This window comes from Mauremys reevesii, linkage group 15 (assembly GCF_016161935.1).
Source record: "Mauremys reevesii isolate NIE-2019 linkage group 15, ASM1616193v1, whole genome shotgun sequence".
NCBI lineage: Eukaryota > Metazoa > Chordata > Testudines > Geoemydidae > Mauremys > Mauremys reevesii.
The window spans coordinates 34283159-34308430 of NC_052637.1; the positions used below are offsets into that span (position 1 = coordinate 34283159).

Genomic DNA, 25272 nt, shown 5'->3' on the forward strand with positions numbered 1-25272 from the left:
ATAAGATGCAAATTTCGAATCTCCTTGCTCTCCCTAAAGATCCTGGGTTCAAATCCCAGTGGTTTATTGGTCCTGTTTATTCCAAAATAATATTTCAGAGTGGAATAATAGCCAGCAAAAAACAACCTGCTCAACCATTACTGAAAGGAAAAGCTAACACACAAATGCTGACTTGATAGCCATTCAAGGTATGTCTGAAATAAGCCCTGCATCCTAGATGTCAGGAAGTCCCTCATCTCTAATGCAGATGAGAACGTCCCGTAATATACTTGCATAATAATGCACCTTGAGAGGAATTTCTTAATTTTAGGCAGTCTTCGTTTACACGCTGGAGTATAAGGATTGATTGCCCTTGTAAAGTTTAGATAAACTTTGAAGGGCTGCATATTCTGTCCATAAAGCATTTGACTCAATCATTATGATCACAGAGCTCCTAGCAGGCTCATACAACCTATGCTGCCGTGGCTTCACTGCTCCAGTACCCGAGTTAGCTAGAGAAAGTTAGCTCAGGAATGTTTGCATGAGCTGCAAACTGCATCCTGGGACTGTAGTGCAGACATACCCTTAGACTCCATTCTTGTGCTGATAACTGCAAGGAGTCTATGTAGCCTTCTGGACAGGCACTGACTTCAAACAGCCTCTGCCCACACGGTTCTCAGTGTAGGATCATGCAATGTTTGTAAAGCACTTTGAGATTTTCAGACTTAACATAATTGACTGCATAGCTTCACAATTGGTATTATACAACTCCTGTACAGTGTATATATGTACATCTCTGATTATACTTTCAGCCAATTGAGGCTCATCAGAAAGATTCAGTAATTGAAAAGTTTATTATTAAAAGATTTCTGTGTATTAAACATTATGATACTATTTCTAACCACAAAATGAATTAGGCCCAAATAAATTGTTTGAATTAGCAGCATCCACTCTCTATGACTTTTGGATAGTAACATTAATTTTAAATACTACTTTCTGCTCATAGATACATAATAATAAAAACAGATAGTGCTTCATTAAAACATTGAGTAGAAAATAGATTGCTTTCATTTTTGTAACTCATTGTAATCTGTGACTTTCCTTTCAGTGGGTTTACTCATCTTTATCTTCTCTTTTATAATGGTCCTGATAATTATTTTGTTTTTTTATTACTTCATAAGGTGAACAAAAGATTTTCAATTGCTCAGAAAGCCATAGCTGCATTAAAAATCTATGGGTTTGGCAATGATTCCATTTCCCTGTGGAATACTATATAGGACACACTTTCCTCTAATACAGAAGCCCCCATCTGTGCTGCTATAATTAATGATCAATAATTGTTTCCATTATCAAGCCTATTTTCAGAGACTGGTAACTAGGATTCCATTCCTGCAAGGAGATTATGGGGGCAGATCCCTGAATCCACACAGCTCCAATGAAATAATGAGTGCAAAATATTATCATCATTAGTAGCATTATCATGATTAATCTTATCACCATGGTTTTGGCATGAAGGATTGATTGTATTAATGTTTGGTGTTGTAAATGCAGCTTTTCGTTCAGTTCTTCTGTCATACTGATTGTTATTTGCAGCTACAAACTGCATCTAACTAAAGAAATGTGGGACTCTGTTTATATTCTGTAATAGTGAAGAGTTTCCTTCTGACAGATGGCATATTATGCCATCACAGTAGCGCATTACTTGTACTCTCTGATGACTACAAGGTTGCAGAGGATGTTACTCCTGTCATTTGTGATGATTTTTTTTAAAGACATTTGTATTGACAAATCATAGATGGCTGGAGAGCACACGTTTGAGGTGGGCAGGACAAGTGATAAAAATAGAGGAAGAACGACCCAGCAAAGAAAGCGTGGGAGGAAGAGGACAGGAAGAAAAGACATGGAAGACCGAGGATATGATGGAAAGAGTCTGTCAAGAGAAGTTGGAAGAAAACAGGACTGGAACCCCAAGAGCTACAAACCCATGCCATGGACTGTAACGAAGAAGAATCGTTGATAGCTCCAATCACATGTAAACAGGAAAAGGAATCAAGAAGTGAAGTGATGACAAATCAACTAGAGAGAGTTTGAAGAAGGTATTGGGGTTTAAGGTGGTGGTGAGTCCATTGCACTATTTTGAGGACATGTACTCTGAGAATCCTTTGCAGAACTTATACTTGTAGATAAATGAAACATGGAAGAAGAGACGTAGCTTCCCACCCTCCTCAGGAGATGAGACACAGCTTCCTTCCTCATGCATCCTTTTAATCTACCTGTTATGTGCTGTTGCAACCCAGGCTGCCTACTTCTTGGAGATGACCTATCTCTTTTCAAGCAGCAAAGTGGCACCTTATAGACTAACAGATGTTTTGGAGCATGAGCTTTCGTGGGTGAATACCCACTTCGTCGGATGCATGTGCATATCTCTTTTCAAACATTTTTGTACAGAGCTCAGCACAATGTGGTCCTGATCACTGACTCTGGTGCTTAGAAACTACCCTGATATAAATAATTATCCATAAGTAATGTCTATGGTAAGCAATCTCCCAATGACCTTGGTCTTGCATTTGGCTGTGAAATTTCCTTTATAAAATTTTTGGTTTATACACTGATGTAAACATCACGGACATATTATAGAACCTCTGAACACTAGAATACTAATGGATTTACCATATCTATCAAGGCACACCTCTCTGATTCAGTGCTGATGAAGAGCAGTTGTGATATTGCAGCAGAGTGTATGGTGGGACATATTAGTGAATGGAAAGACAGTGTTCTCATACCAAGTTGTGACTTCAAGGACTTGAAAAAACAGAAGACATTTTACAGTAAATCAAAATGGCCAGTGTGTTGAAATATCAACTTTCCTCTCTTGGGTCCTGATTCAAGAAAGCACTTATGCATCTGCTTAGATCTCACTGATTTCAGGACAACTTAAGTATATGTTTAAAGTTATGCACATGCTTAAGTGTTTTCTTGAATAGGGGCCTCCGTCACTTGGGAAGATTATTTTACTTCTTGTTTTTCAATGACTGTTGAATTGATCACTGTATTGGTTTACCCCCCTGGTTTTTCCTGCCTACAACTAATAGTCTTAGAAGCTTGAAGCAACTACATGGCATCCAAAAGATTTAATATTTGCCAAGGTTTAAGAAACGCAACCTCAAACTGACAATAAGTACAATAGTGTTTTAAAAACTATGCTCATTATCAGTGATACATTTGCACAAATTTTCTCTTGTATACAAAACCATGGCTGACCACTGCTGTGTTTAGATAGCAACTTGATGTGTGAGCAGCAAGCCCCTCTTGGGCATGAGTTATGGTGTAATAATTCACACCTTGTGCAGTGTTAGAATGAGGCTGAAGACCGAGTGCTGTTAAATGCAGCAGGTGTGAATTACTGCACTACAGCTCACAGGCTGGAGTGTCTGACTTGGATTATAAAATAGCCTTATGCAAATATACTTCAAAAGTGACAGCACAAATGACCAGGAATAAGTGGGGGCAGTTCCCAAATGTCCACGGGAATCCCAGACTGATGCTTGCTTGAGTTAGATTATTAGTATTATCCCATTTTACAGAATGGGGGAAGCTGATGCATAGAGTCAACATGTACAAAAGCAGCCTCTGATTTTGTGTGCCTAATACCACACACTTGGCCTGATTTTCAGAATGGCGGTGAATCAATCACTGAAACAGATACCATGCAGTTCTACAGGTGGTCATTGACTCTGAAAACCAGGAGCATATTGTTTTGCATTATTCAGCATTTCAGATCTGTGATTTAATGGCCGGTATATAATTTGAAAATTGAACCAACCTTCTTTGGAAAGAGACATGGTAATAGATCCATGCACATCCGTATTGTTATAAACCCGTTTCAATTACCAACAGATTATAAGGGCTCCCAATAGAGTGTGGCCAGTGGTTACCTTAGAAAAGGAGAAACTGCCGAGTGCTCACTATCAAAGTGAGCCTGGAAATAAGATCAGTTCTTATGAAGCACTAAATCAACTTCAGACTGGATGGATGTGCTGGGGAAGCAGAAAACCTGGTGTGATCAAATGAACTGAACAGCTGCTAGGTGCCAATTTACAACAATGCTATAAACAGCTGATTTGATGTTTTTTTTTTCCTCTTAGGAGATTAGTATTTAAGATGCAACTGGCTATTTAATATTCTCCAGAACACTCCCTTGAAAAAGACCTAGGAGCTGAAATGTCGAGAATATACCTCTAAACAATGGCATTATTTATGAGCTTATCTTCTAGTCTTTTTAAAAAAATGTGCAACCGATGCATTGCAGATTTTATGAAGAAATGAGGACATAACATCCTGTTGTCCATTTCCGTAGTTGTCATATGGCCCAACCCTGGAAAATGATAGCACCCTTGACTTCCATTGTAGTCAGATTGTTTGTTCATGAGAAGAAAAGCTAAGTCCCCATTTCAAACAGTATATAGCTCACAAGTGTTTTATTATATGTACTTGGCTAGGATTTTTCACAGGAGCCTAAGGAAGTTAGGGATCTAGATTCCATTGAAATTCCCCAGGATTGAGCATCTAACTCACTCCTTTGCACATCCCATCCTTTCTGGACAGGGCTCAGACAAGCCTAAGAACCAAAAAGGAGCTGACTTTTGCTTATTGTTTTTCAGGGCTATGGCAGTATCTGTATTAAACTTAGTCATATCATACTACAGTGATGACACTAATTAAGGCTCAGGGCCTGCAAATGCTTATGCAATTTAGGATTGAGTGACGTTTCTCATGCACATGTAATAGAATAGAGAGCCTCTGGAAACATCAGATGGATAAAAGTTGTTGGCTGTCCAACAGTGAATGTCAAATTCCCCCGACAGAAGCTTGTCTGAATTCAGCTGTCTCTGTAAGACTCTAAAAAGATCTCCAAACATAAAAAAAGAAAAGTCACTTGCCATGAGGATTGGTTTCATAATGTCCCTATTGCTCTTTTGTAGGGTACTACTTCAGCAGTACCTCTGGATCTGACAGCTGAGTTTCTGCTAAGACTAACATTAAGAAAGACAACATTGGCATGGAAGGCTGAATAACAATTTAAAAGCAGAACTCCCCTTTACCCCGTAATATTGCTGCTCTGCTCATCCTCTGTCTTATCTAGCAGTAGAGCTGGCAAACTTCATTGGTTCAGTCTTGCCACACTACCCTGTTCATCAAGTAGGCGTTTTTGATGGTATGTAATTTATCTCCTTAACCAAGAACTAGCTCTGTCCCTATGTGATATAATTTTGCCATAACGTTTTTCTTTTTTGTTGAATTAATCTGAAACCACAATCAGAGGCATGGGGATTTTGTCAAGCACCCATAAATAAATGCAATGGTAGTCATGTGGTTATGTCCCAGTGCAACAATTTGGAAGTTAATGGATGTGCTCCTACGGGCTATTACAATATATCTGTATTGGTTGGAAAATACTTTTCCTGCGGAAAAGGGAACTTCCAAGACTCCATTATTTTACTCTGAGGTGTCTCATATTTTTTCAACCATTCTGAATGGTTTCAGAACACCTCAAAGTATGGCCCCAGTGTCCCCCCCTCCCAAACCCAGTCCACACAAGCTTTTTTTGCATTGGCTTTACCTTTAGTTACTGGCCCAAACAAATTAAAGTCTGGGCTATTGTGGGGGGGGGGGGGTTGGGGGGGAATCATTAAGTTCTGATGATCTTAGTTATACTTAGTATTGTCATAATCACTTTAGATTACCAGTCAAAAAAAAGTGGAATAAATATTTGAAGACCCCCTTAAAAATTTGTTATATGTAAAGGCATCAACTTAAAAAAACAAACCTACCTACTTAGCTGTAGACATTTATACCAGGCGTATTGCTGTAGAATCTGGAAACAATGCAGTCCACACTGAGTGCCTGAATCAAATCTCTTCAAACAAATCAGGCTGTTGAAATGTTTTCTGTGTAACCAGAGCCTGGTGATTCATTATTTAGAGAAACCTTTAGATGACTGAATAACGTGATACAAATGTTGAGATTAAAAATAGCTGCTTCTATTCTTTTTTGTTATTCAAATGATATTAAATTCTTCTTCTCTAGGGGGCAAAATGTATCCACTACAAATATTTTCCCTTTGCTAACCCTTAAACCCATGTGCTTTTCAAGAGGGGTGCAACAGACATTTAAGGCTCTGTCTACACTACAAAGATAAGTTGATCTATGTTAGGTTGCCTTACAGCCACATTAATTACTGCAGTGGCTGATGTCCACTTTGCACTCCTGTCTGAGGTGTATCTCCTCACTAGGAGTGCTGCCCCCGACTGAAGAGGGGCAGGGTGGGGGACTGAGAGCCAGGGCTCTTAGCTCCATGCAGCTCTCTACCGGGAGCCCAGCTGCCCCTTGGGGCTTTTCTTGCCTTCAACCTCCCAGCTGGGAGCAGGGGGAGCTTGTCTCCGAGGGGGAGATCTGCACCTGGAGTCCAGTCAACTGCTGTGCTCCCGAGGGGGAGCAGGGAGCTGGGACGCTGTGGGAGCACAGGGCTCACTCCGGACAATGGTGAAGCTGGGCACCAGTCCAAGCCAGGAGCCTGGGTGGCAGCCCGGCTTGGAGCGGAGCCCTGGCAGCAGCCCATGAGTCGGCTTTCTTGACAAGGATGACAGCTAACAGCCGCTGCAAGGAACACAGTGTTTACACAGACACGGCATCACCCTAACTACACGGCCATAAGCCCTATGCCTCTCATTGAGATGGTTTTATGATGTCAGCACAGGAGGGGAGTTATATAGGTGGGAGGAGCATTTCAGTGTGTACACCTCCACTGTTTTGCCAACAAAAGCTGAGGTTTGTCAACAAAACTGTGTAGCGTAGACGAGGCCTAACACTGTCTTTGAAGTAAGAACATCGTTTTCATACTTATATTTGAACACTAGAAGGTGGCAGTTTTTGTTTTCATCCTTTGCTTTTGTGGTTTTCATGCTCTGGGGGAAAATGCCTTGTTGAATTTCTGCACTTAAGGGTCACCACGCTAAACTGTGATAGCAGTCACATTAGCTACCCCTGTGACTGATCTCCTTCGACGGGATGTGTCATAGCATGGATGCACTAGCCTGGAAATTCAAGCAGGACTTTGGAACCGTGGAAGCAGCTGTGGTTCCCACCATCCTCCTATTTAAAAAAAAAAAATCATCACGAGCAAAGAAAGGTCAAGACTACACCCAGGAAACGTGGGAGATGTTTGGCGACTCCTTTTATTCCCACCTTCAGGCCAGCACTAGGAAAGAAGAAATGCCCTAGATTAGCTGAGGGATGAAGTTGGTATGTTTCAGGGGTAGGATCTGAGCGGTTTCTAGTAGGGCTGTGGTTTCTCCCTGGCTTCTGAATAGCTGACCCTCTCTCCTAGGCCCTGCCTGCCCCTCCACCTCCAGCTGCCCTGGCTAGCTCTGGTAACGGGGCTCCGCTCTCCCCGCCCGAAGAGACTGTGCTGGAGGGTCTGCCCCACCAGCCTGACGTCGCGGCCCCAGCTCATTGTGACGCCGGGCGCTGCCCAGCGGGGGCGGCCATGCGCTGGTCGGCAGCTCTCAGCCCCCGGGGCGCCTCCTGCCCCCTGCAGCCGCCTCCGTCGGGCTCCCCGCTCCCTCCCGCTTCCCTTTGCTGCCGGGGATCGGGGCCGCCCCGCCGCCGCAGCGCATGGCCGGCCACTTTGGGAGCATCCTGGTCGGCTCCTACCTGGAGATCAAGCGCAGCGATGGGCGCATCCACCCGGCGCTGGTCACGGCGCTGCACCGGGCCAGCTCCAGCCTCACCGTGGAGTGGGTCGAGCAGGGGGCCAACAAGGGCAAGAGGGTGGAGCTGCCGCTCGCCTTCGCCCTCAACCCCCACCTGGCCCCCGCCGCGCCCTGCTCCGCCCAGGGCGACCAGAGCCTCCCGGCCGAGCCGGCGGCGACGCCCGCCAAGCTGGAGCCGCCCGGCGGGGACGGCGGGGAGCCGGAGCCCGGCCGGCCCCGCGCGGGGCGCTGCAGCCCCGGCAGGAAATCGCCCTGCGTGCGGCAGGTGGAGCGGCTGCAGGAGCTGCGCCAGAAGCGGCGGCGGCAGCAGCGGGAGCTGCGGGAGCAGCGAGCCCAGCAGGCGGCCGCCTCGCCGCACCCCAACTACGACGTGATCTGCATGATCCAGGAGCACCGGGGCCGCCTGCACGGCGGGGCGCTGGGCGGCCCCGAGCCCGGCCCCCAGCACCGGATCCGCGTCTGCGTCCGCAAGCGGCCGCTCAACCCGCGGGAGGCCGGGCTGCAGGACTTCGACGTGGTGACCGTCCCCTGCCGGGGCGTGGTGGTGGTGCACGAGGCCCGGCAGAGGCTGGACCTGAGCCGCTACCTGGAGAGCCAGACCTTCCGCTTCGACCACGCCTTCGACGAGAGCGCCCCCAACGAGCTGGTGTACAGGCACACGGCCCAGCCGCTGGTGGAGAGCATCTTCCGCGGGGGCATGGCCACCTGCTTCGCCTACGGCCAGACGGGCAGCGGCAAGACCCACACCATGGTGGGAGACCTCTCGGCCAAGGGCCAGGGCTGCCCCAAGGGCATCTACACCCTGGCAGCCCAGGATGTCTTCTGCTGGCTTCGGGAGCCCAGCTACGAGCAACTGGAGCTCCAGGTCTACGGGGCTTTCTTTGAGATCTATGGGGGCAAGGTGTACGACCTGCTCAACTGGAGGAACCGGCTGAAGGTGCTGGAGGACGGCAAGCAGCAGATCCAGGTGGTGGGGCTGCAGGAGGAGGAGGTCAGCTGCGTGGAGGATGTCATGAAGCTCATCGAGATGGGCAACAGGTGCAGGACGTCAGGCCAGACCTCTGCCAACACCCACTCCTCCCGCAGCCATGCCATCTTCCAGATCATCCTCCGGAAGAGAAGGAAGCTGCACGGCAAGTTTTCCCTGATTGACTTGGCTGGGAATGAGAGAGGAGCCGACACCGGCAGTGCGGACAGGCGGACAAGGCTGGAAGGGGCTGAGATTAACAAGTCTCTCCTGGCGCTCAAGGAATGCATCAGGGCCCTTGGGCGCAACAAAGCCCATACCCCATTCAGGGCTAGCAAACTCACCCAGGTTTTAAGGGACTCGTTCATAGGGGAGAACTCATGCACGTGCATGATCGCCACCATCTCTCCAGGGATGAGATCCTGTGAGCACACTCTCAATACTCTAAGGTATGCCAACAGGGTGAAGGAACTGACTGTAGATCCTAATTCTCTTGGACAGTTACATCCAGTCATCACCCAGTTCCCATATCAGCTGGATGACCTGAAGAAACCATGGACTGTACAGAGCTTGCCTGAAACGGATGAGTTCAAAGTATTTTGTGTACAGAAAGAGGAGGAAGTCTCTCCTCAGTTGTTTACTTTCAATGCCAGAGAGAAAGCCCAGAAGAAAAGAAAAGAGTTGGATGAGAAAGCACTTATAGATGAGCACCAGGAGTCTCTTCGGTGGTTGAAAGTGTTCCTGGAAGTGGCTGAAGAAATAGATTATGATGTGGATTTTTATGCTGCACAATTTGAAGCAGTCCTGGGGCAAAAGATTGGCATTCTGACTGAGATCCAAGATAAAGTGAAATCATTCCGGTCAATCCTGCGTAAGGAACAACATGGCGGCAACCAGATCAGTGTGAAGAGATCCCGTGTTCTGTAAATTGAGCAGAAAGATTGTAAACTACTGTAAGATGGCAATTGTTATGATACCGCGGCTCTAGCCACCCAACAACTTGATTGCTTAAAGGATACTTAAAAGATGTCTGTGGGATTGTCCTGTTTGTTTCTCTCTTGAACGGCATTTCGGGCTAGAGTGAAAACATTCCTGGGATATCACCAGATAGTTTCTCATTGCAGATAGCAGAACCATGCAGGGTGTAGGGGCTAATCACTAGGGAAAAGCAGGGAACTCATAGAAAAGAAATTGAATCTCACATGTGCAGGCTTCCCTCATATCCCTTTAAAATATATATATTTGTACCTTTCTAGATACTGCCTGTTCCTGCATTCTGTCAAGCTGTACCAACTTGAGAACAGATTCCCAGGGAGTTAGGCATTTTGAGTGATTTTAAAAGGTGTTAGAGTGCAAAGCGCTGTTGTTTCTATTCTGAGAATGATACTTTTGGGGAATATAGGTTATTTTGTGTGTATAAGCAATAAGCATATAGAATATGCCCCTGCTATTTTTTCTCTCTCACCTCTATTCTTGTGAGTCATTTAAAAAAATAAAAGAAAAACTTCTTCCTTCCCAGAAGTCAGGCCGAGGAACAAGATACTGTCCTATGACTGTCCTATGGGGAGAAATTCAAGGGGGAGCCAGGGGATATAGTGCCCTGTATCAAAGGCCTTGAAGAGAGATGATTTGCCAGACCAAAGGGCCAGAAAAGCTGCATTTGCATATTACTGTGCTAAAGGCATAAGATGAAAGATAGCCGTAGATTGTTGCATCATCCCTGATGTGAAACACTACAGAAACTGCTCTTTGTTGGATTGCAGTTATGCTAAACCTTCTGGTACACATCTACACTTATTATTCATTTTAGAAATTAATTTGGTTAAATTCCTGAGCGATATAGGGCAACAAATAAATATTTGTGAGATTAAAATGTGTAAATAATACAGAATTGATTGATGGCAATCTCTGCTCTTTTCCTCTTCCTACTTGGCTTTTGATACCATCAACCAGTTTATCCTATTGCGTGTCAGAGGTCCTGGTCCAGAGCCTGTTGAAGTCAACGGAAGAACGCCTGTTGACTTCAATGGCCTTTGGAATGGGCTCAGAACTAGAAGCTGGTGTCTCCAATAGTCTCCTTCATAGTTCAGATGCCATCAGTCATTCTAATGCTCCCTTTCCATTTCTGGTAGAAGATTTGTCCTCTTGTCCCTTTAGCTGTGGGGAGCTGTGTTGAAGGAATCAGTATCTACAGTGGTGAATTCGTTAGACACAAATGTTTAAATGCTGATTGACTAGTGGTAATACTCAGACTTTTCATCTTCAAAGCCCTTTTCAAACATTGGTGTATTAGCATCCTATTTCTTCCAGCACTAATAGCTTATGCAATTACCTCATTCTTCTCTGGCTATCATTATTGGATGTCAAATTAAGAGATGCTGTTTCCAAGAGCAAGTACAAAAGCCTGGGGAATGGCAGCTTCCAGTTGAAAAAAAGTCTCCGGTATTCCAAAAATAGCTTTGGGAGAGTTCCCCCTCCCTTACGGCTCCTTCCTGGTTTTTGTGGAAGAGAAAACTCTTTGAGGTTCCCCATCTGGCGTCTCCTCTGAATTCTTGTGTCAGAGGTGGTGATGGAGAGGTGGGGTTGAAAGAGATACCAGATCCTAAATCCCACCTAGGCCTGCATCCCACCTAAATCCCATCTGGAGCTGCACTGCCAGGTAATCGCAAGCTGATGATGCTGGGAAACTTCCCCGGACCCTCCCCTTTAACTGTGTGTGTGTGTGAAGAGGAGGAGCGGCTCTGTGAAGAAGCTAATACAGCCTGGAGTCATAATATCTTTTGCGCAGATTCCCTTTAGGGATGCGGGGTGGGTGATGTTCTCTCCCTGTGCTTGTCCTATATGCTGATTCCAGGCCTATGTTCCTAATGCTGGGGTGTGAGGTCATGTCCAAGGTGTAAAGCTGAGGAATAAAGTATATTAGCAACATGGTTATGCATTGAGTTGGGCATATTAGAAGTAGAGTTTTAATGAGCTGAAAAAAATTCTAGCAGACAGTATGGTTTGCATCATAGGCACGAAACAGAACATTCTGGTTTTGTTTATACCTGCATCAGGGGTTGGCAACCTTGGGCACACGGCCCATCAGGGTGATCCGCTGGTGGGTTGCAAGACATTTTGTTTACATTGACCGTCCACAGATACAGCCCCCCGCAGCTCCCGGTGGCCACAGTTTGCCGTTCCCAGACAATGGGAGTGGCAGGAAGTGGCGCAGGCCACAGGGACTTGCTGGCCACTGCTTCCCGCAGCTCCCATTGGTTGGGAACGGCGAACCGTGGCCACTGGGAGCTGAAGGGAGCCATGCCTCCGGACAGTCAACGTAAACAAAATGTCTCGTGACCCACCAGCGGATTACCCTGATGGGCTGCATGCCAAAGATTGCCAACCCATGACCTACATGATAAGGAATCTCTCTGGGTCTCGGCTTGGGAAGTGACTCATGAGCACAGTCTACTGGTTCCTAGGGAACTAGCAAAGTAATTAATTGAATAAGCATTTGCCATTAGAATCATTATATAATTTATAGATTCATCTTGTTTCTCCCTTCCTGTAATTTGATTATCTTCTCTTCTATATCGTCCTTTGCTTTAGCAAACTTGCTGCATAATCAGAAATCATTTGATCATGTATAGAGGTGAGCAAAACTCATCCATTATGGTTTCTGGGGCTTTGTTCAAGCTTTTTCTTTGGTTTACCTGTATGTGGATTTGCAACAGCAAACTTCACTCTGTGTTTTGGGTTTGAAATTGTGGATTAAGCAGATTTAAAAAACAAACAAACCTAGCAACAACAAACACACATGTACATTATTCTGCATTGACTGAAAGTATTTAAAAAAATTTTTTAGTGCTTTTCAATTTTTTTTAATTATTATTTTCATGTGCGTGCCCTAGGCTTGAGTTTGTAATAAACCCGAAAATCAGATGAGTTTAACCTGGTTTTAGGTTTGCAGTGCTCTAACAACCACAAGTGTTCATTAAGTGAGGAGCACTTAATGTATTAAGACCAGCCATTTACTTAAACAACTGAAATACTTTGTTGGATGTTCCTTCTGTTTATAACGGCTAATAGCTGTATACACAACCACAGTTCAAGAGTTGGCCTGCATGAAGCTCATTGTAGGGTTAGAGCCTTTGTCAGCTCTGGCTACACCATAAATTCCTACCAGTGAACGCTTCACAGATGGAAGCCCTCCTTCTGGGTAAAAGGTCTTCTTTGTCCCATGTCTCTGACTAGGGTTGACCAGATAGCAAATGTGAAAAATCAGGATGGGGATGGGGTGTAATAGGCACCTATATAAGAAAAAGCCCTGAATATCGGGACTGTCCCTATAAAATTGGGACATCTGGTCACCCTATCTGTGACCTTGCTCTAATTGCTTATTTTTTTCCACATGTGGGACATTGGAGTCATCTTTTACTCCCAAATATTCTTTTATTTCCCACAACTCTTTCGTCTAATAATCCTGCCTGTTAATGTGTAGAATGTTACTAGAATGCATCCCATGGTGACTTTGTCTCTTTTGAAATCCTTTTTAATTCTCATGGTTCTGGATCTCAACTGTTGCAATTTCTTCCTCCCTAGAGGAAGACAGGACGAGTCACCCCATCACCCATCACATTCATCAGCTTTCTGTCCATTGAAGAATTAAATGAAAAATCCTGGTTTTTGAAAGTGTCCATGGCTTTGCTCTGTGACCTTGTATCCACCTACTTCCCCGGCCACACCTAGGGCCTTGGCTTGCTTTCTTGATCTGCCTTTGCCACTCTATATTTGGGAGTTGTTCACTCACCTGTGCAGTCCCATCTGGAAATTCTCCCTTTCAGCTGCTCAGTCACTTCCTCTCTTCTGAGCTCCCCCAGCGTGGCCAGCTCTCAAGTCTCTCAAAATTTGCTGGTTTTCTTTAATACTGCAGCTCCTGGAGCCACGGTATGTGAAAATCACAACTTTCATTTTTTTAAGTAACTTTGTGGCCTGCATGGTTGTGGAGAATTGCTTTCTTTTCATTTTCTTCCATTTTGCTTTGTTCCATTTTGTCTTCCTGTTCTCCCTCTTTGTTTTGTTTCCTGTGTCCTGTTGTTTTCCTGGGCTGGCCTGTTTAGTTGGGGAGGGCCCCCATTGTTGTTTGCCAAAAGCCATGTTTCTTCTCAAAGGATGGCCACCCACTAAGGGATGGCCACACTAAGTGGGACCACTGCCTCCTGTAAAGGGTTAGTTAGTCCTGTTCCTTGTTGTACCTGGGCTGGGCTTGGGTTAGGGCTCTGGTTTGCTGTTTTTGTTTCCTGCATTTTTTTTTTCCTCCATGCCTCTCAGGCCTCCCCATGCCCCTCAGTCTGCCTGCTTGCCTCTGTTCTGCCTGCCTCTTTTTTCCCTCTGCCTCCCTCCTCTGTAAGGAGGCCCTTAGACAGTTACTTTTGGCGGAAGCCAGGGTTTGCCTTTAAAATTGACAATTTTGAACAGAGACTTCAGTGGTTCTGCCTCTGATCCTTTCCGCTCTCTGGGGTTTTTTGGGCCGCTTTTTTTTTTTTTTCCCTTTACCTTTTTTTGATTTGCACGAAGAGAGACGACCTAGAAGAAGAGACCTCTCTGAGACTTCTGTACTGCTTCTGCCTCTCTTGCTGCCTTGCTCTCTTGCTGCTGCTGCTCTGGGGGATGCTAAGATACTTTTAGACTTACTTTTTATTTTATTTTTTTATTTTTTTTTTATTTGGCTGCTGCTCTCTGTCACACCAGCACACAAACTCTCTGTCTGTGTCCCCAAACCCCCTCTCCTCCCCTCCCCCTCTGTCTCCCTCTTCTCACTGGCTGGCTCACTCCTCCCAACACACTTGGTCTGTCTTTTAAAACCTCTCTCTCCTAAACCCTCTCTCACTAACTCTGTGGCACTCTGCTGCCAAGTTCTGCTTGCCTGTGCTGCTGCCCTTGGACTGTTCCTTCAGCTTTCACTGCTGCCTAGCCACTGCCTGCTGCCCCTCCCTGACACACTGTGACACAGACACTCACCCTCCCCACAGCACCCTCCTAGTTATAATTAGCATTAGCATAGTTAAGTTTAGCATTTAGCTGTGCTTAGGAATTGTTTAGCTGTGTTGTTTGTTTTATTGTTTTTTTGTGTTTTAAGATTGGTTAAGTAAGCTCTTATATATTAATTGATAATTCTCTGTCTCTGTATTGTCTCTCTTCCCACTCTGTGTCTTTCCTCTCTCTCTCACTCTCTCTCCTCTCTGCTGCTTTTGCTTGTTTGCTGTTTGCTCTTGTCTCACTGTCTCTCTCATAATAATTAAAAACCCCATTTCTTCTTTTCTTTCCTTTCTACATTCTCATTTTACTTTACCACATTCTTACACATACATACCTATTTTTGTTTGTTATTTTTTGTTATTTTTTTGTTTTTTTCCTGTTAGTTTAGTTGGTTATATGCACACCTTTTTTACATAGAAATCGCTTAGCTACCTGTTACATTCCTACCTGTCTGTTAATTACCACTTGTATGTGTACTGTGTACTGTGTGTGTACCCCTTGAAACCCCTTACTACTTTTACCAAAAAAAAAAAACCCCCCCTATTGTCTACCCTTAAAAACCCATACCCTCACTATGAATTTTTTCTTTTTTTTTTTTTTTCTTTATAAGTTTATTTTGCACCCCACCTGTGTGGTAATTGTTCCCCAAGATCCCATATACCTGCTGGCAGGGACAGAGAAAAGCTATGAAAACATGAAACATAAATGCTTATAAACCAGAAAGCCAATAGAAAAACAAAAATTTTTTGTTTAAATAAATCTCATGATTTTGCGGGGGGGGAGGTGACTTGTGATTTTTTAAGTTGGCAGTACTGCTCTCCTTAGCCCATCCTGTGCTCATTAGTATCTGGTTGACTCTGCAAAGTATTGTCTGGGTAAGAATCAAGGGCAGAGGCTACCTGGCCCTATGTGCACGTTGAGATCAGGAGGAGGCATAAGTAGCCTACTCCTGAGCAGACCAAAGCCAGGGCCCAACAGAATTGCAGCTCTGACATCCTGGGGTGCACAGGAGCTGTTGCTGTTTCTCAGAGCGGAATCAGAGCCACGAATTCACCATTCCATCCATCTCAAAACACAGGCATTTGTAACCCACTGGTGAGTGTATTACAAGTCCCCCGCTTTGCCCTAGCTGCAGAGGAAACAAGTCTGTTACCACCCAGATTCTGCGTTTAGCATTGAAGGTGTAGTTCAGGCCCCAATGCGTCAGCCAAGGTGGTGACTGTCACACATTGACTAGTGGGGCTGCTTAATCTGCGCCCTACAAAGGGCATGCAGCCCCTGTGCACCCAGGAACTCGGGGAGACAGAGTGCCTCTAGGTGTTGCTACTGAGGCGGTGTGTGTCCTCTGCACTACGTGCAGCTTGCTCGTCAGTTTAGCACTGATGCTGTGGATTTGTCCCTATGTTCTTTCTTTTTTTACTATCCCAGTATTATATCTCATCACGTTGTTATTATTGTGCTAAAACTTGAGGTCCTTTGTCAGATTTTTCTGTTTCTCTGCTCAGGCAAACCCCAAGACAGATGGAACTAATACTAGTTGCAGCCAGTAACATATGTTTAGTAATGCACATCAATATTTTTTACTTTCACAGATGCTAGGATTTTGCATTATAGAGATGTATGATTCTTAAACTAATTTCAACAAAGCCAAGAAAGTGATCTCTATTGGCAATACAGTAAAACCACATTTAAATGAATGATTTTTTCATAGCACCTATTTTATATTGCTAGAAGGTTATGTTTGAAATTCCACTGTACTAACAGGCAATACTGAAAAAACTCTTAGTACACATTAAATTTCAAATTCTCACATCTCCCACTTAGCATCGTGAGGTAACAAACCTTTCTCCAACTGAATCTAAAAATAGGATTTATGAGGTGTTTGTATCTCCTTTGTTTTATTGTCGACAGGAGCATGCGACATCTCAGCGAGAACTTTGAAGGACATTCTATTCTGTAACAATTCACCTTACAGTGTGCCTCTCATCCTCGATTGCTACTAGAAATGTGAGCACAGAAACAATGATTGTATTCCTCAGGATAGTTCTTGAAGATTTCCCTCTTTTTGTGTTTTCACATTTAGAGTTGTTGTTCTGCTGGTGCCCTCCCAATCATTTTCTCAGTAGCGGATTGTGATGAGATGTGATATACGAGGATAAGACTTGGAGTTGAGCGGGGGAAAAAACAAGAGTAGGTGAAGTCTCAGACACAAGAATCCTGTTTTTATGTGAAAATCTCTATTGATAAATAAACAGGGAAGAAGAATATTTAATAAAATTAAGATTTGTCACAAAATTGTCTAAATATGAGGCTGAGGCAGGTCTACAAGCTACAGGCTATAGCCAGCTATTTTGCTATAGATATATGGGCATATTCTAACAATGGCTCTCAACCTTTCTAGACTACTGTACCCCTTTTAGGTGTTTGATTTGTCTTGCGTACCCCCAAGTTTCACCTCACTTAAAAACTACTTGCATACAAAAGTGTCGCAGCACACTACTACTGCAAAAATGGCATATAATTATAAAATAAATCAATTGGAATATAAACATTATACTTACATTTCAGTGTATAGTATATAGAGCAGTATAAACAAGTTGTATGAAATTTTAGTTTATACTGACTTCGCTAGTGCTTTTTCTGTAGCCTGATGTAAAACTAGGCAAATATCTAATTGAGAACCACTGGATTAAAGCAGTAATGCAAAAGCCAACGGGTCTCAAGCCTGTAAGACAACCGCTTAGTCAAATTAACTCAAGCTAAGACCTATAGACTTGACATAAGCAACTAACTAGTAGGAGACCCTATATCACCAGATGTCACAAGATAGAGTGTTGTTACCTGCTGACAGGTAACCTAAAGCTGGTATAAAATGGCACCTTGTGATATTTTAAGTTAGAAACTCAGCAGATGTCCAACCCTAAGAATGCTGTGGTAACCAATTGCATGCAGTGTTGTTGTAGCTGTGTTGGTCCCAGGCTATTAGAGAGACAAGATGGGTGAGGTAATATCTTTTATTGGACCAACTTCTGTTGGTGAGAGAGACCAGCTTTTGAGCTTACGCAGAGCTCTTCTTCAGGAAGCTTCAGACAAGTTCTAGAGTTTGTTGCTCTCCAATAAATGATATTATCTCCTGGTAACTATACAATAATGAGCTTAAGGTAAAAGGCTGAGCATGAATAGGGTGAGGAAATACAGATGAGGAAAGGGGACTGACACCTCTACTGAATATGTATTAGGCATAGTGGGTGTTAGCGTGGCCTATGATAAAAGGTGGTGTTCAGCCCATGCACTCCTGGGAGAGTTCCTGGAACCTGATAGGGCAAGGACTACTTGTAGGCCATCTTACCTACTATGGGGCTTCCCAGCAAAGCGAGTTTGCAAGTTCTGGATGCTTGTATTATCTCTGTCTACTTTGCTATGTTATAGTGTTTGCGATATTGCTGATTGTGCTACTAAAGCTATCACAAATTCAGAAGGTCCTCCCTAAAGTATGAGTGTCTCATTACACTGGAGTCCTCACTCCCAAACTAACTGTAATTCTGTGGCCAATCTTGAGGCAGCTGAAACCTGCCAAACCACGTCATGTTATTTGGAAATTCCAAATAATACATAATCAACAGACCAGACAGCAAGGGAAACTTCTCAGGAAGCCCCTTGAGCTTTAAGCATCTGCTTTCTGTTACCTCTTGGATTTGAGCCAGTAGAGTGCCCTACAGTGATTTGAGATGCCCCATAATGCATAGCATTGGAGCATGCTAAATTCAAACACAAGAGAAAGCAAATGTCAGGAGGAAAGATTATGTGACAGGCCAGGCACTGAGGTAGCTGGGCCCACCAAAAACTCACCGCAGGAAATGTTGGCAGCCGCACTTCCAGCCCCTTTGTCTGGAGGGAGAAAATATTGGCCCACTTCCTCTTGGCCCTTGGAGCTGCTTATGGGCGATGTGTGTGTGAGTAGACTGTTCTTTCTTCTTTCAGTGAATGGGCTTCCCCCTACCACTGAAGCTGCTATATGTGATCGGTCACATTTTCAGTGGGGCTTTTTAACTGCGTGGACAAAATTTGTGGGTTAATGTGTCAAACTTGGCATTTCTGCACATAAAATGGGCAACTGTGCCTGAAAAGTCTTTCACTTTGCAGTGGTGTAAATGGCACATGAGGTGCAGGGCAACAACAGTCTTCTTCTTTCCATGCTTCCTCCTTCTTCAGTTTTCTCCCTGTCTCCTGCTGCTTTGTAGAGTTACTTTTGAGGCCCTACCATCACCTCCAATGCTCTCAGTGACACGGTTGATTACCTAATAATCCTTTCCTTCTTCTTATTGGTTATGCCAATCAGCTCACCTCCCCATACTTGGAATGGCTGCTTCCTGGGGATGGGTGTAAATAAGGCCAGGTCTACACTCCAGAGTTAAGTCAACTCAGCTACGTTGCTCAGGGGAGTGAAAAATCCATACTTCTGAGCAACATAGTTAAACTGACTTAATCCCCAGTGGAGACAGCACGAGGTCAACGGAAGAATTCTTCTGCCAACCTGGCTGCCGCCTCTAAGGGAGGTTAATTAACGATGCTGATGGGAGAACCCCTCCCGTTGCTGTAGTGAGTGTCTACACTGAAGTGCTTCAGTGATGCAGCTGCAGTGTTTCAAGTATAGACGATCCCTATGTCCATTTTAAAGAGAAGAAATTGAACCTCTGAAGTTTTACCAGCCTTTCAACAAACTCCCTAAAACATACTTCACTTTCTATCACTCGTAGTAACTCTGTAAGAATGGGGGGAATAAACTATCTATTTTTGAGTGACTCTGTTTGCATGAAGTCATCATTAAAGGATAATCTGCATTATAGGTTTTTTATCATCAGTACATATTCTTTTAAATATATATGTATATTTATGTATGTACCAATGAGAGGGTAGATTAGTGTTAAAAAATGTATCACGTGTTTGTGATCTCTCTGGAATCATGTCATCCCTCTTTGACTTATCAGCTCTGCACAAGGTTAATAGAATGACCAATAAACTCAAATATTGCCAAGTATTTTTATTGGCATAACAGTGACATCTATTGTTCAATATTATGTAAAGTAAATTTGTAAAATCCCAAGCAACTTCCTGTTGGCATTTTTGTTTGCATTTAATAAAATGCAAGTATTCATAGTCAAATTATTGATTCAAAGGATTATGCCACAATACTTGCGATAATACAGTTGTGCCACTATGCAGGGCCGGCTCTAGGTTTTTTGCCGCCCTAAGCAAAACCATTTTTGGCTGCCCCCTTCCCTCCTTTTTTTTGGCTTTTACATGTTTGCACTTTGCAATATTTTGTTTTGTTTTTTGTTTTGTTTTGGCTCCCCCGGTGTGGGGTCAGGAGTGATTCCACTCTCCCCCCAACCCAAGCAAACAGGAGCCCACGTTGTTCCCTTTCTGTCTCTCTTCAAGCTTTGCTCTGTGCTGGGAGGCAGGGGGTGGGGGTGGGGGTACTCTGGAAGTGGGGGAGAAGTGATGTGCCTGGGTCAGGGGCTGGGATTCTGGACTAGGGTGTGATTGGGGCAGAGGGCAGGACCCTGGCCCGGGACGGCCCGGCCCCCGGCGGGCTGGGCTGGCAGAGCGGCAGCCGGGGGTGGGTCTCTGGGCGCGCTGCAGGCGACAGTGGCGGGAGCCTCCTTTATAGGCGGCAGCGGGGCGCAGTGCGGGGCCATGGAGGATGCGGCCGCGGACCCGCTGGGCGGCAAGTCCTACTATTACTATGTGGAGGTGAACGAGAGTGGGCCAGGCGCGCAGTGCAAGTGGCCAGCGGACCGGGAGGTGTCCTCCTCGCTGCTGCCCATGCTCTACAGGCTGGTCTTCATGCTGGGGCTGTTGGGCAACGGGCTGGTGATCTTCTCCGTGTGGGCCAAGGGCCGCTTCGCCAACACCTACATTGGCAACCTGGCGCTGGCCAACCTGGCCATCGTGGTGACCCTGCCGCTGTGGGCCGCCCACACGGTGCTGCGCTTCCACTGGCCCTTCGGCTCGGTGCTGTGCAAGCTCAGCAGCTACCTGGTGCTGCTCAACATGTTCGTCTCCGCCTTCTGCCTGGGCTGCCTCAGCTTCGAGCGCTGCCTGGCCATCGTGCACCTCCACGCTGATCTCTCTGCCCGCGCTCCGGCTGCTGGCCCTGCCCGCCCTGCTGCTGCGTGACACGCGGCCCCAGCCTGGCTGACAACCGGAGCGCCGCCCCTGGAAATGTGCCGCCCCAAGCACATGCTTGCTTTGCTGGTGCCAGAGCCGGTCTCGCCACTATGCCAAATAATAAATCTAATTCTTTTTGTCACAGCATGATTTATAAGTTCACAGGGGATTGAGGCACAAAAAGGAGCACCCTCTGTCAGGGAGCTGATTGCCTAAATAGGATAGATTTTATAAAACCTGCATATTAGCCATATTGGTGGAGATTCTGCTAAGAATATAATAATGTTCTGTGATGTAAAAGAATAGTCTGTCTTCCATATCACAGGTAAAGAAGGGCTAGGAAAACCCATGATGGACTTCTAAGAAATCTGTTTGTAAACTGAGACTGCATAATAATTACTAATAACTCTTTGCATTTCTGTAACCCTGCGAGCTAAGAAACTGATTTATCAAGCCCACTTATGACAGAAATGCAGCCACTTCTGGGGTTAACAGTGCACAGCAACACTATGCAATGGTTTAGGATTGGTAGTGGAAAAGTATACCATAGCTATTTGAAATTGCACTTGGCAGGAACTTGGGAAGAGGGAGAATGCAGTTACCATAGTTAAAAACCTCGGCACCATTACTACTATTGCTAAATGGGCCAGGGGATCTTTAATGACACCAGAAGGTCAGAACCTCATTCATGGAATTTTCCGATCAACTATTGCACTGGAAAGTTTGAATTTTGAAATTTGAGTCTGGAAAAGGGGATTTAAAAAAATTAGTGAATTTCCCCCCTTTGTGGCTGTCTCTGCTATCTCTCTCTCTCTCTGAATACAAATTCAAACAGTAAAGATTTTAATATAGCAGTAATGAAATAGCAAAAGCTATCTAGTGTGTCAGACACTCGCTGGCTGATTACAATTTCTGATTCGTGAGCTAGAACTCAGGGGAACAGCAACTGCCTCTTTTACTGCCTTTTCTATGAAAACAGCAGACGGCTGTGTATTCTCATTACTATTTTAGGTGATTCAGAGCATTAGAGGAGAAGTGGGGAGACTAGAGATATGGAAGGATGTTTTTAATAACGTCAAATGGATTAGCAACCTCAATTCTCATCTAAACAAACTATGGATAGCAATTAATCTCAGTACAAATGGGTGATAGCGGTAAACTAAGTGAGCTATTTCTGACCTCTTTGAACCAGGAGTAAAGGAAAGTGGCTTTAATAATAGGACATTGATTCAGGAAAGCATCTCTATTGAGGACAGCATTTAAGTATGTATTTAACTTAAAGCATGTGCTTAAGGCCTATTAGCGTGCTAAAGTGCTGTTTTGAATAGTGGTGGACTTAAGCATGTGGCTAAGTGCTTTCCTAAATTGAAGCCCTAAGCATGAGTGAAATGTAACTGACCACACCTATCATAATTGGAGACAGAGATGAAAATATACACTTGGTCCCTGATCCTGCAATGAGCTGCATGTGGGCAGACCTGTCCCTGAGGTGCATAAATTCAAAGTGTTTTTAAAAGCCTCAGGCAGTCAGGCCCAAATCCTAGTCCCATGAGTAAAACCTGAAGGTCTGTCTATTGAAGCTTTGTTGGGCAGAGGGTACAGAATCTACTGCCCACCTCAGATGCCTACACCCAGTGTCAATGCTGTGTACTGTATTTTACTTCGGCTGTGGTGATGCTGCAGAACTGGAGTGTTGCTCATTTAAAATAAAATCCTGAAAATCACTAGAAAGCCACTAAGTCTAGAAATAGAAAACATGGCTATCTCAAATTCTCAGCTGATATTAAATAGCCCCATTAATGTCAGCCCCATTAATTTCAGTGGTGTTATGATGATTATGGTTGAGGATTATGGTCCCAAACCCTTTGAAACCTCCCAGACTATGTCTAGACCAGGCTGTGCCCTAGGATTGACCACGAGTACATTTTAAAATCTGATTTGCTGGGTCCGTGCTTGGTCCTGAGCTCGTTTGAAAACATGGCCCACTTGATTTCAGTGCCTAAATGGGAGCAGAGCCCTTTCAGTACTACTGGCCTGTGTATTCTGGGTATTCATACAGCAGGCAGCAGTGGTACTAACAACTGATCTTCCTTAACCCAGAGACTGGAGACAAGCTGAGACGAGTGTGAAGGAGTGAAATGGATCTTTAATTGCATCTTGACAGATGGCAAAACTAAATGGAAGTGACTGGGCTGACAGTGAAATTTGAGGAAAGTGTCGCTGAATCTCAGTGCATACAGAGGCTTAAGGCTGCCGTAACAAATCCTGGTCATTCTAACCAAGAAAGATCCAGTTCTACTTCATTTTCTCTTTATGGGCCAAATCCGGAGGCCCTAATTAAATCTTTACTCTGTGCTTACTCAAGCCAGTACTTCACTGAGGACCAGCATGATTAAGGACTAAATAAAGGTCAAGGGCCATGTCTCCTCCTGCACTAAAGCCCACAGAAAGGAGCTATAGGCAGGAACGCTCCATGAGATCCAGCTCGTGGGTTTCCTTCAGAACCATCCCATCTAGGGGCAGTGTTTGCCTCTCTTGTGAAACAGGCCAAAATTCTGTCCCCTGCCCTGTGCATCCCCTAGGCTCTACAAGAGGTAAGAGGCCTGTGCTGCTGCTGTATCTCTGAGCCCTCATCTCCTCTTCCCTGCTGCCTGACAGGATGGCTCCGCTGAGATTAGAGGAAGGGAACGGGCTGAATACATGATCTGTAGCTGCCAACCTACCCCTGGGTAAGTGTGACAATATCCTCTGGAAGCATGTTCAGAAAAAGCTTGATAAACCTGCAGGTTTTTATCGGTGCTGGGATTTTTAAAGCGAATTGAGGGGCCTAAGAGAATTGGGGGCCAAAGTCTCATTGAAATTCTAAGCTTTGTAGGCTTCTTTGAAAATCTCGACCGTACATATTTTATTTATTGCCTGTGAACCCACATCCTTTCAAACTGCAAAAGCAGGGTGTGAATGCTAGTCCGCTCTGGAAATCAGCATTAGCAACAGGCAGGGAGCCCCCAATCAGAGTGGAGAATAGTAATTTATTATCCATTAGGAGACCTGTCAGTCAGCTAGGGCTGATGGAGCAATAACCTTTGAAACAATCTGTGCAGCCATACCTAGACTGCTAACTGGCTATAAAAAAAAAGGTCACGTTGATGAGATGAATGGTTTCTTCCCATTCAGACACTCTATCCTGCACTTTGGTGACACATGCAGCTACCTCTGATCAAGCCAGATTGTCAAATATCTCCTGGGTCTGAGTTCACTGTGTTCTCATAGCCCATGGAGGAAATAGTCCAAAAGCTTTTATAGTTCTCTGAAACATTTTCAAATGAGGAAAATACCCCAATCTCTGCCTAAGGTGGGATGTGGAATGAAATGCATCTCCGTTGCTGCCTCCCACCCCAGCTTTACCCATGCACTGTGGTAGCAAATTAATATTTCAAACAGACTGTGCTGCATGCATGGAGATTACGTCTAGCCCAGGGACAGATGTCTCCTGTATGAGGCTATCATAGCCTGGCTATGGAACCCGTATGTGTAGATCTGCCTTTAAGTGAATAAGGAGCAGTAGAGAAAACTCTTCTCTGAATGCTCTGTACAAAGCCCTGAGCCTGCTTGGGGATGGGGAATCAATTCACTGTCTGATACACACCTGGCTTCCATCCTGACTTCTGTTTCTTTATTGCACTGACATTTGTTACCCGGTTTTTGGCTTGCAGCTACAAGCAAGAGTGAAACTCTTCCTGACCCCCTGGGATGGATCTGGGAACTGCCCCAGCCTCAGATTCCAGCCTAAAACATGATTCTGGTATTCCCCATCCTTATTCTGAAAGGGATATTTATTGTGTGCATGTTTATTCGTCTTGTTCTAATAGGCTATATCTGAACAGCTAGCTAGTTTGTTCTCTAAGGACAGAGTGGAACAGCCAGTATCTTCTTGGAATAAATACAAAAAGATTTTTTTTCTTCTTCTTAAGAAGCTTATAACATACCAGATGAAAGGTCAGAAATAATTAAGAAAAATGATGTGCACTTTAACAGAAGAAATACATGTAAACCAGCTAATACAACTATCACCATCACACCATTCCTGTATAATAGGTCACAGCTGGGCTGAATGATGTTTTTTTGGTTTGAAAAAGGAATATCTTTTCTGGTGCTGCCAGTTTTGGTCGGGAAGGACACAATGATTATACAAAGGTCATTATTATTCAGTGGCAGACAATTACTGATGTCCACATTTAAAAGCAATGGACGATGACCAGGTGAAAAGAGGTAAAGATGTTGACCACAGAGGACTGATGCAGTCATACTATAATAGCAAGTATTATGACCAAGACTTTCAAAGGAGCTTTGTGTTTTTGGCAG

At 44.6% G+C, this 25272-nt stretch overlaps 2 protein-coding genes across 3 annotated transcripts in view; both read left to right on the plus strand.

Moving 5' to 3' along the window:
* TOM1L1 (target of myb1 like 1 membrane trafficking protein) overlaps positions 1-25272 on the plus strand; it is a 572142-nt gene that overhangs the window by 173377 nt on the left and 373493 nt on the right. The window lies entirely within an intron of this gene.
* On the plus strand, positions 7533-9747 carry KIF2B (kinesin family member 2B). Its single transcript, XM_039502154.1, has one exon. The coding sequence runs from the start codon at positions 7654-7656 to the stop codon at positions 9643-9645; it is 1992 nt and encodes a 663-aa protein (XP_039358088.1). The 5' UTR covers positions 7533-7653; the 3' UTR covers positions 9646-9747.

Bases quoted from the DNA above. Each gene is read 5' to 3' on its own strand.
- KIF2B (XM_039502154.1), top strand. From the start codon at position 7,654: ATGGCCGGCCACTTTGGGAGCATCCTGGTCGGCTCCTACCTGGAGATC.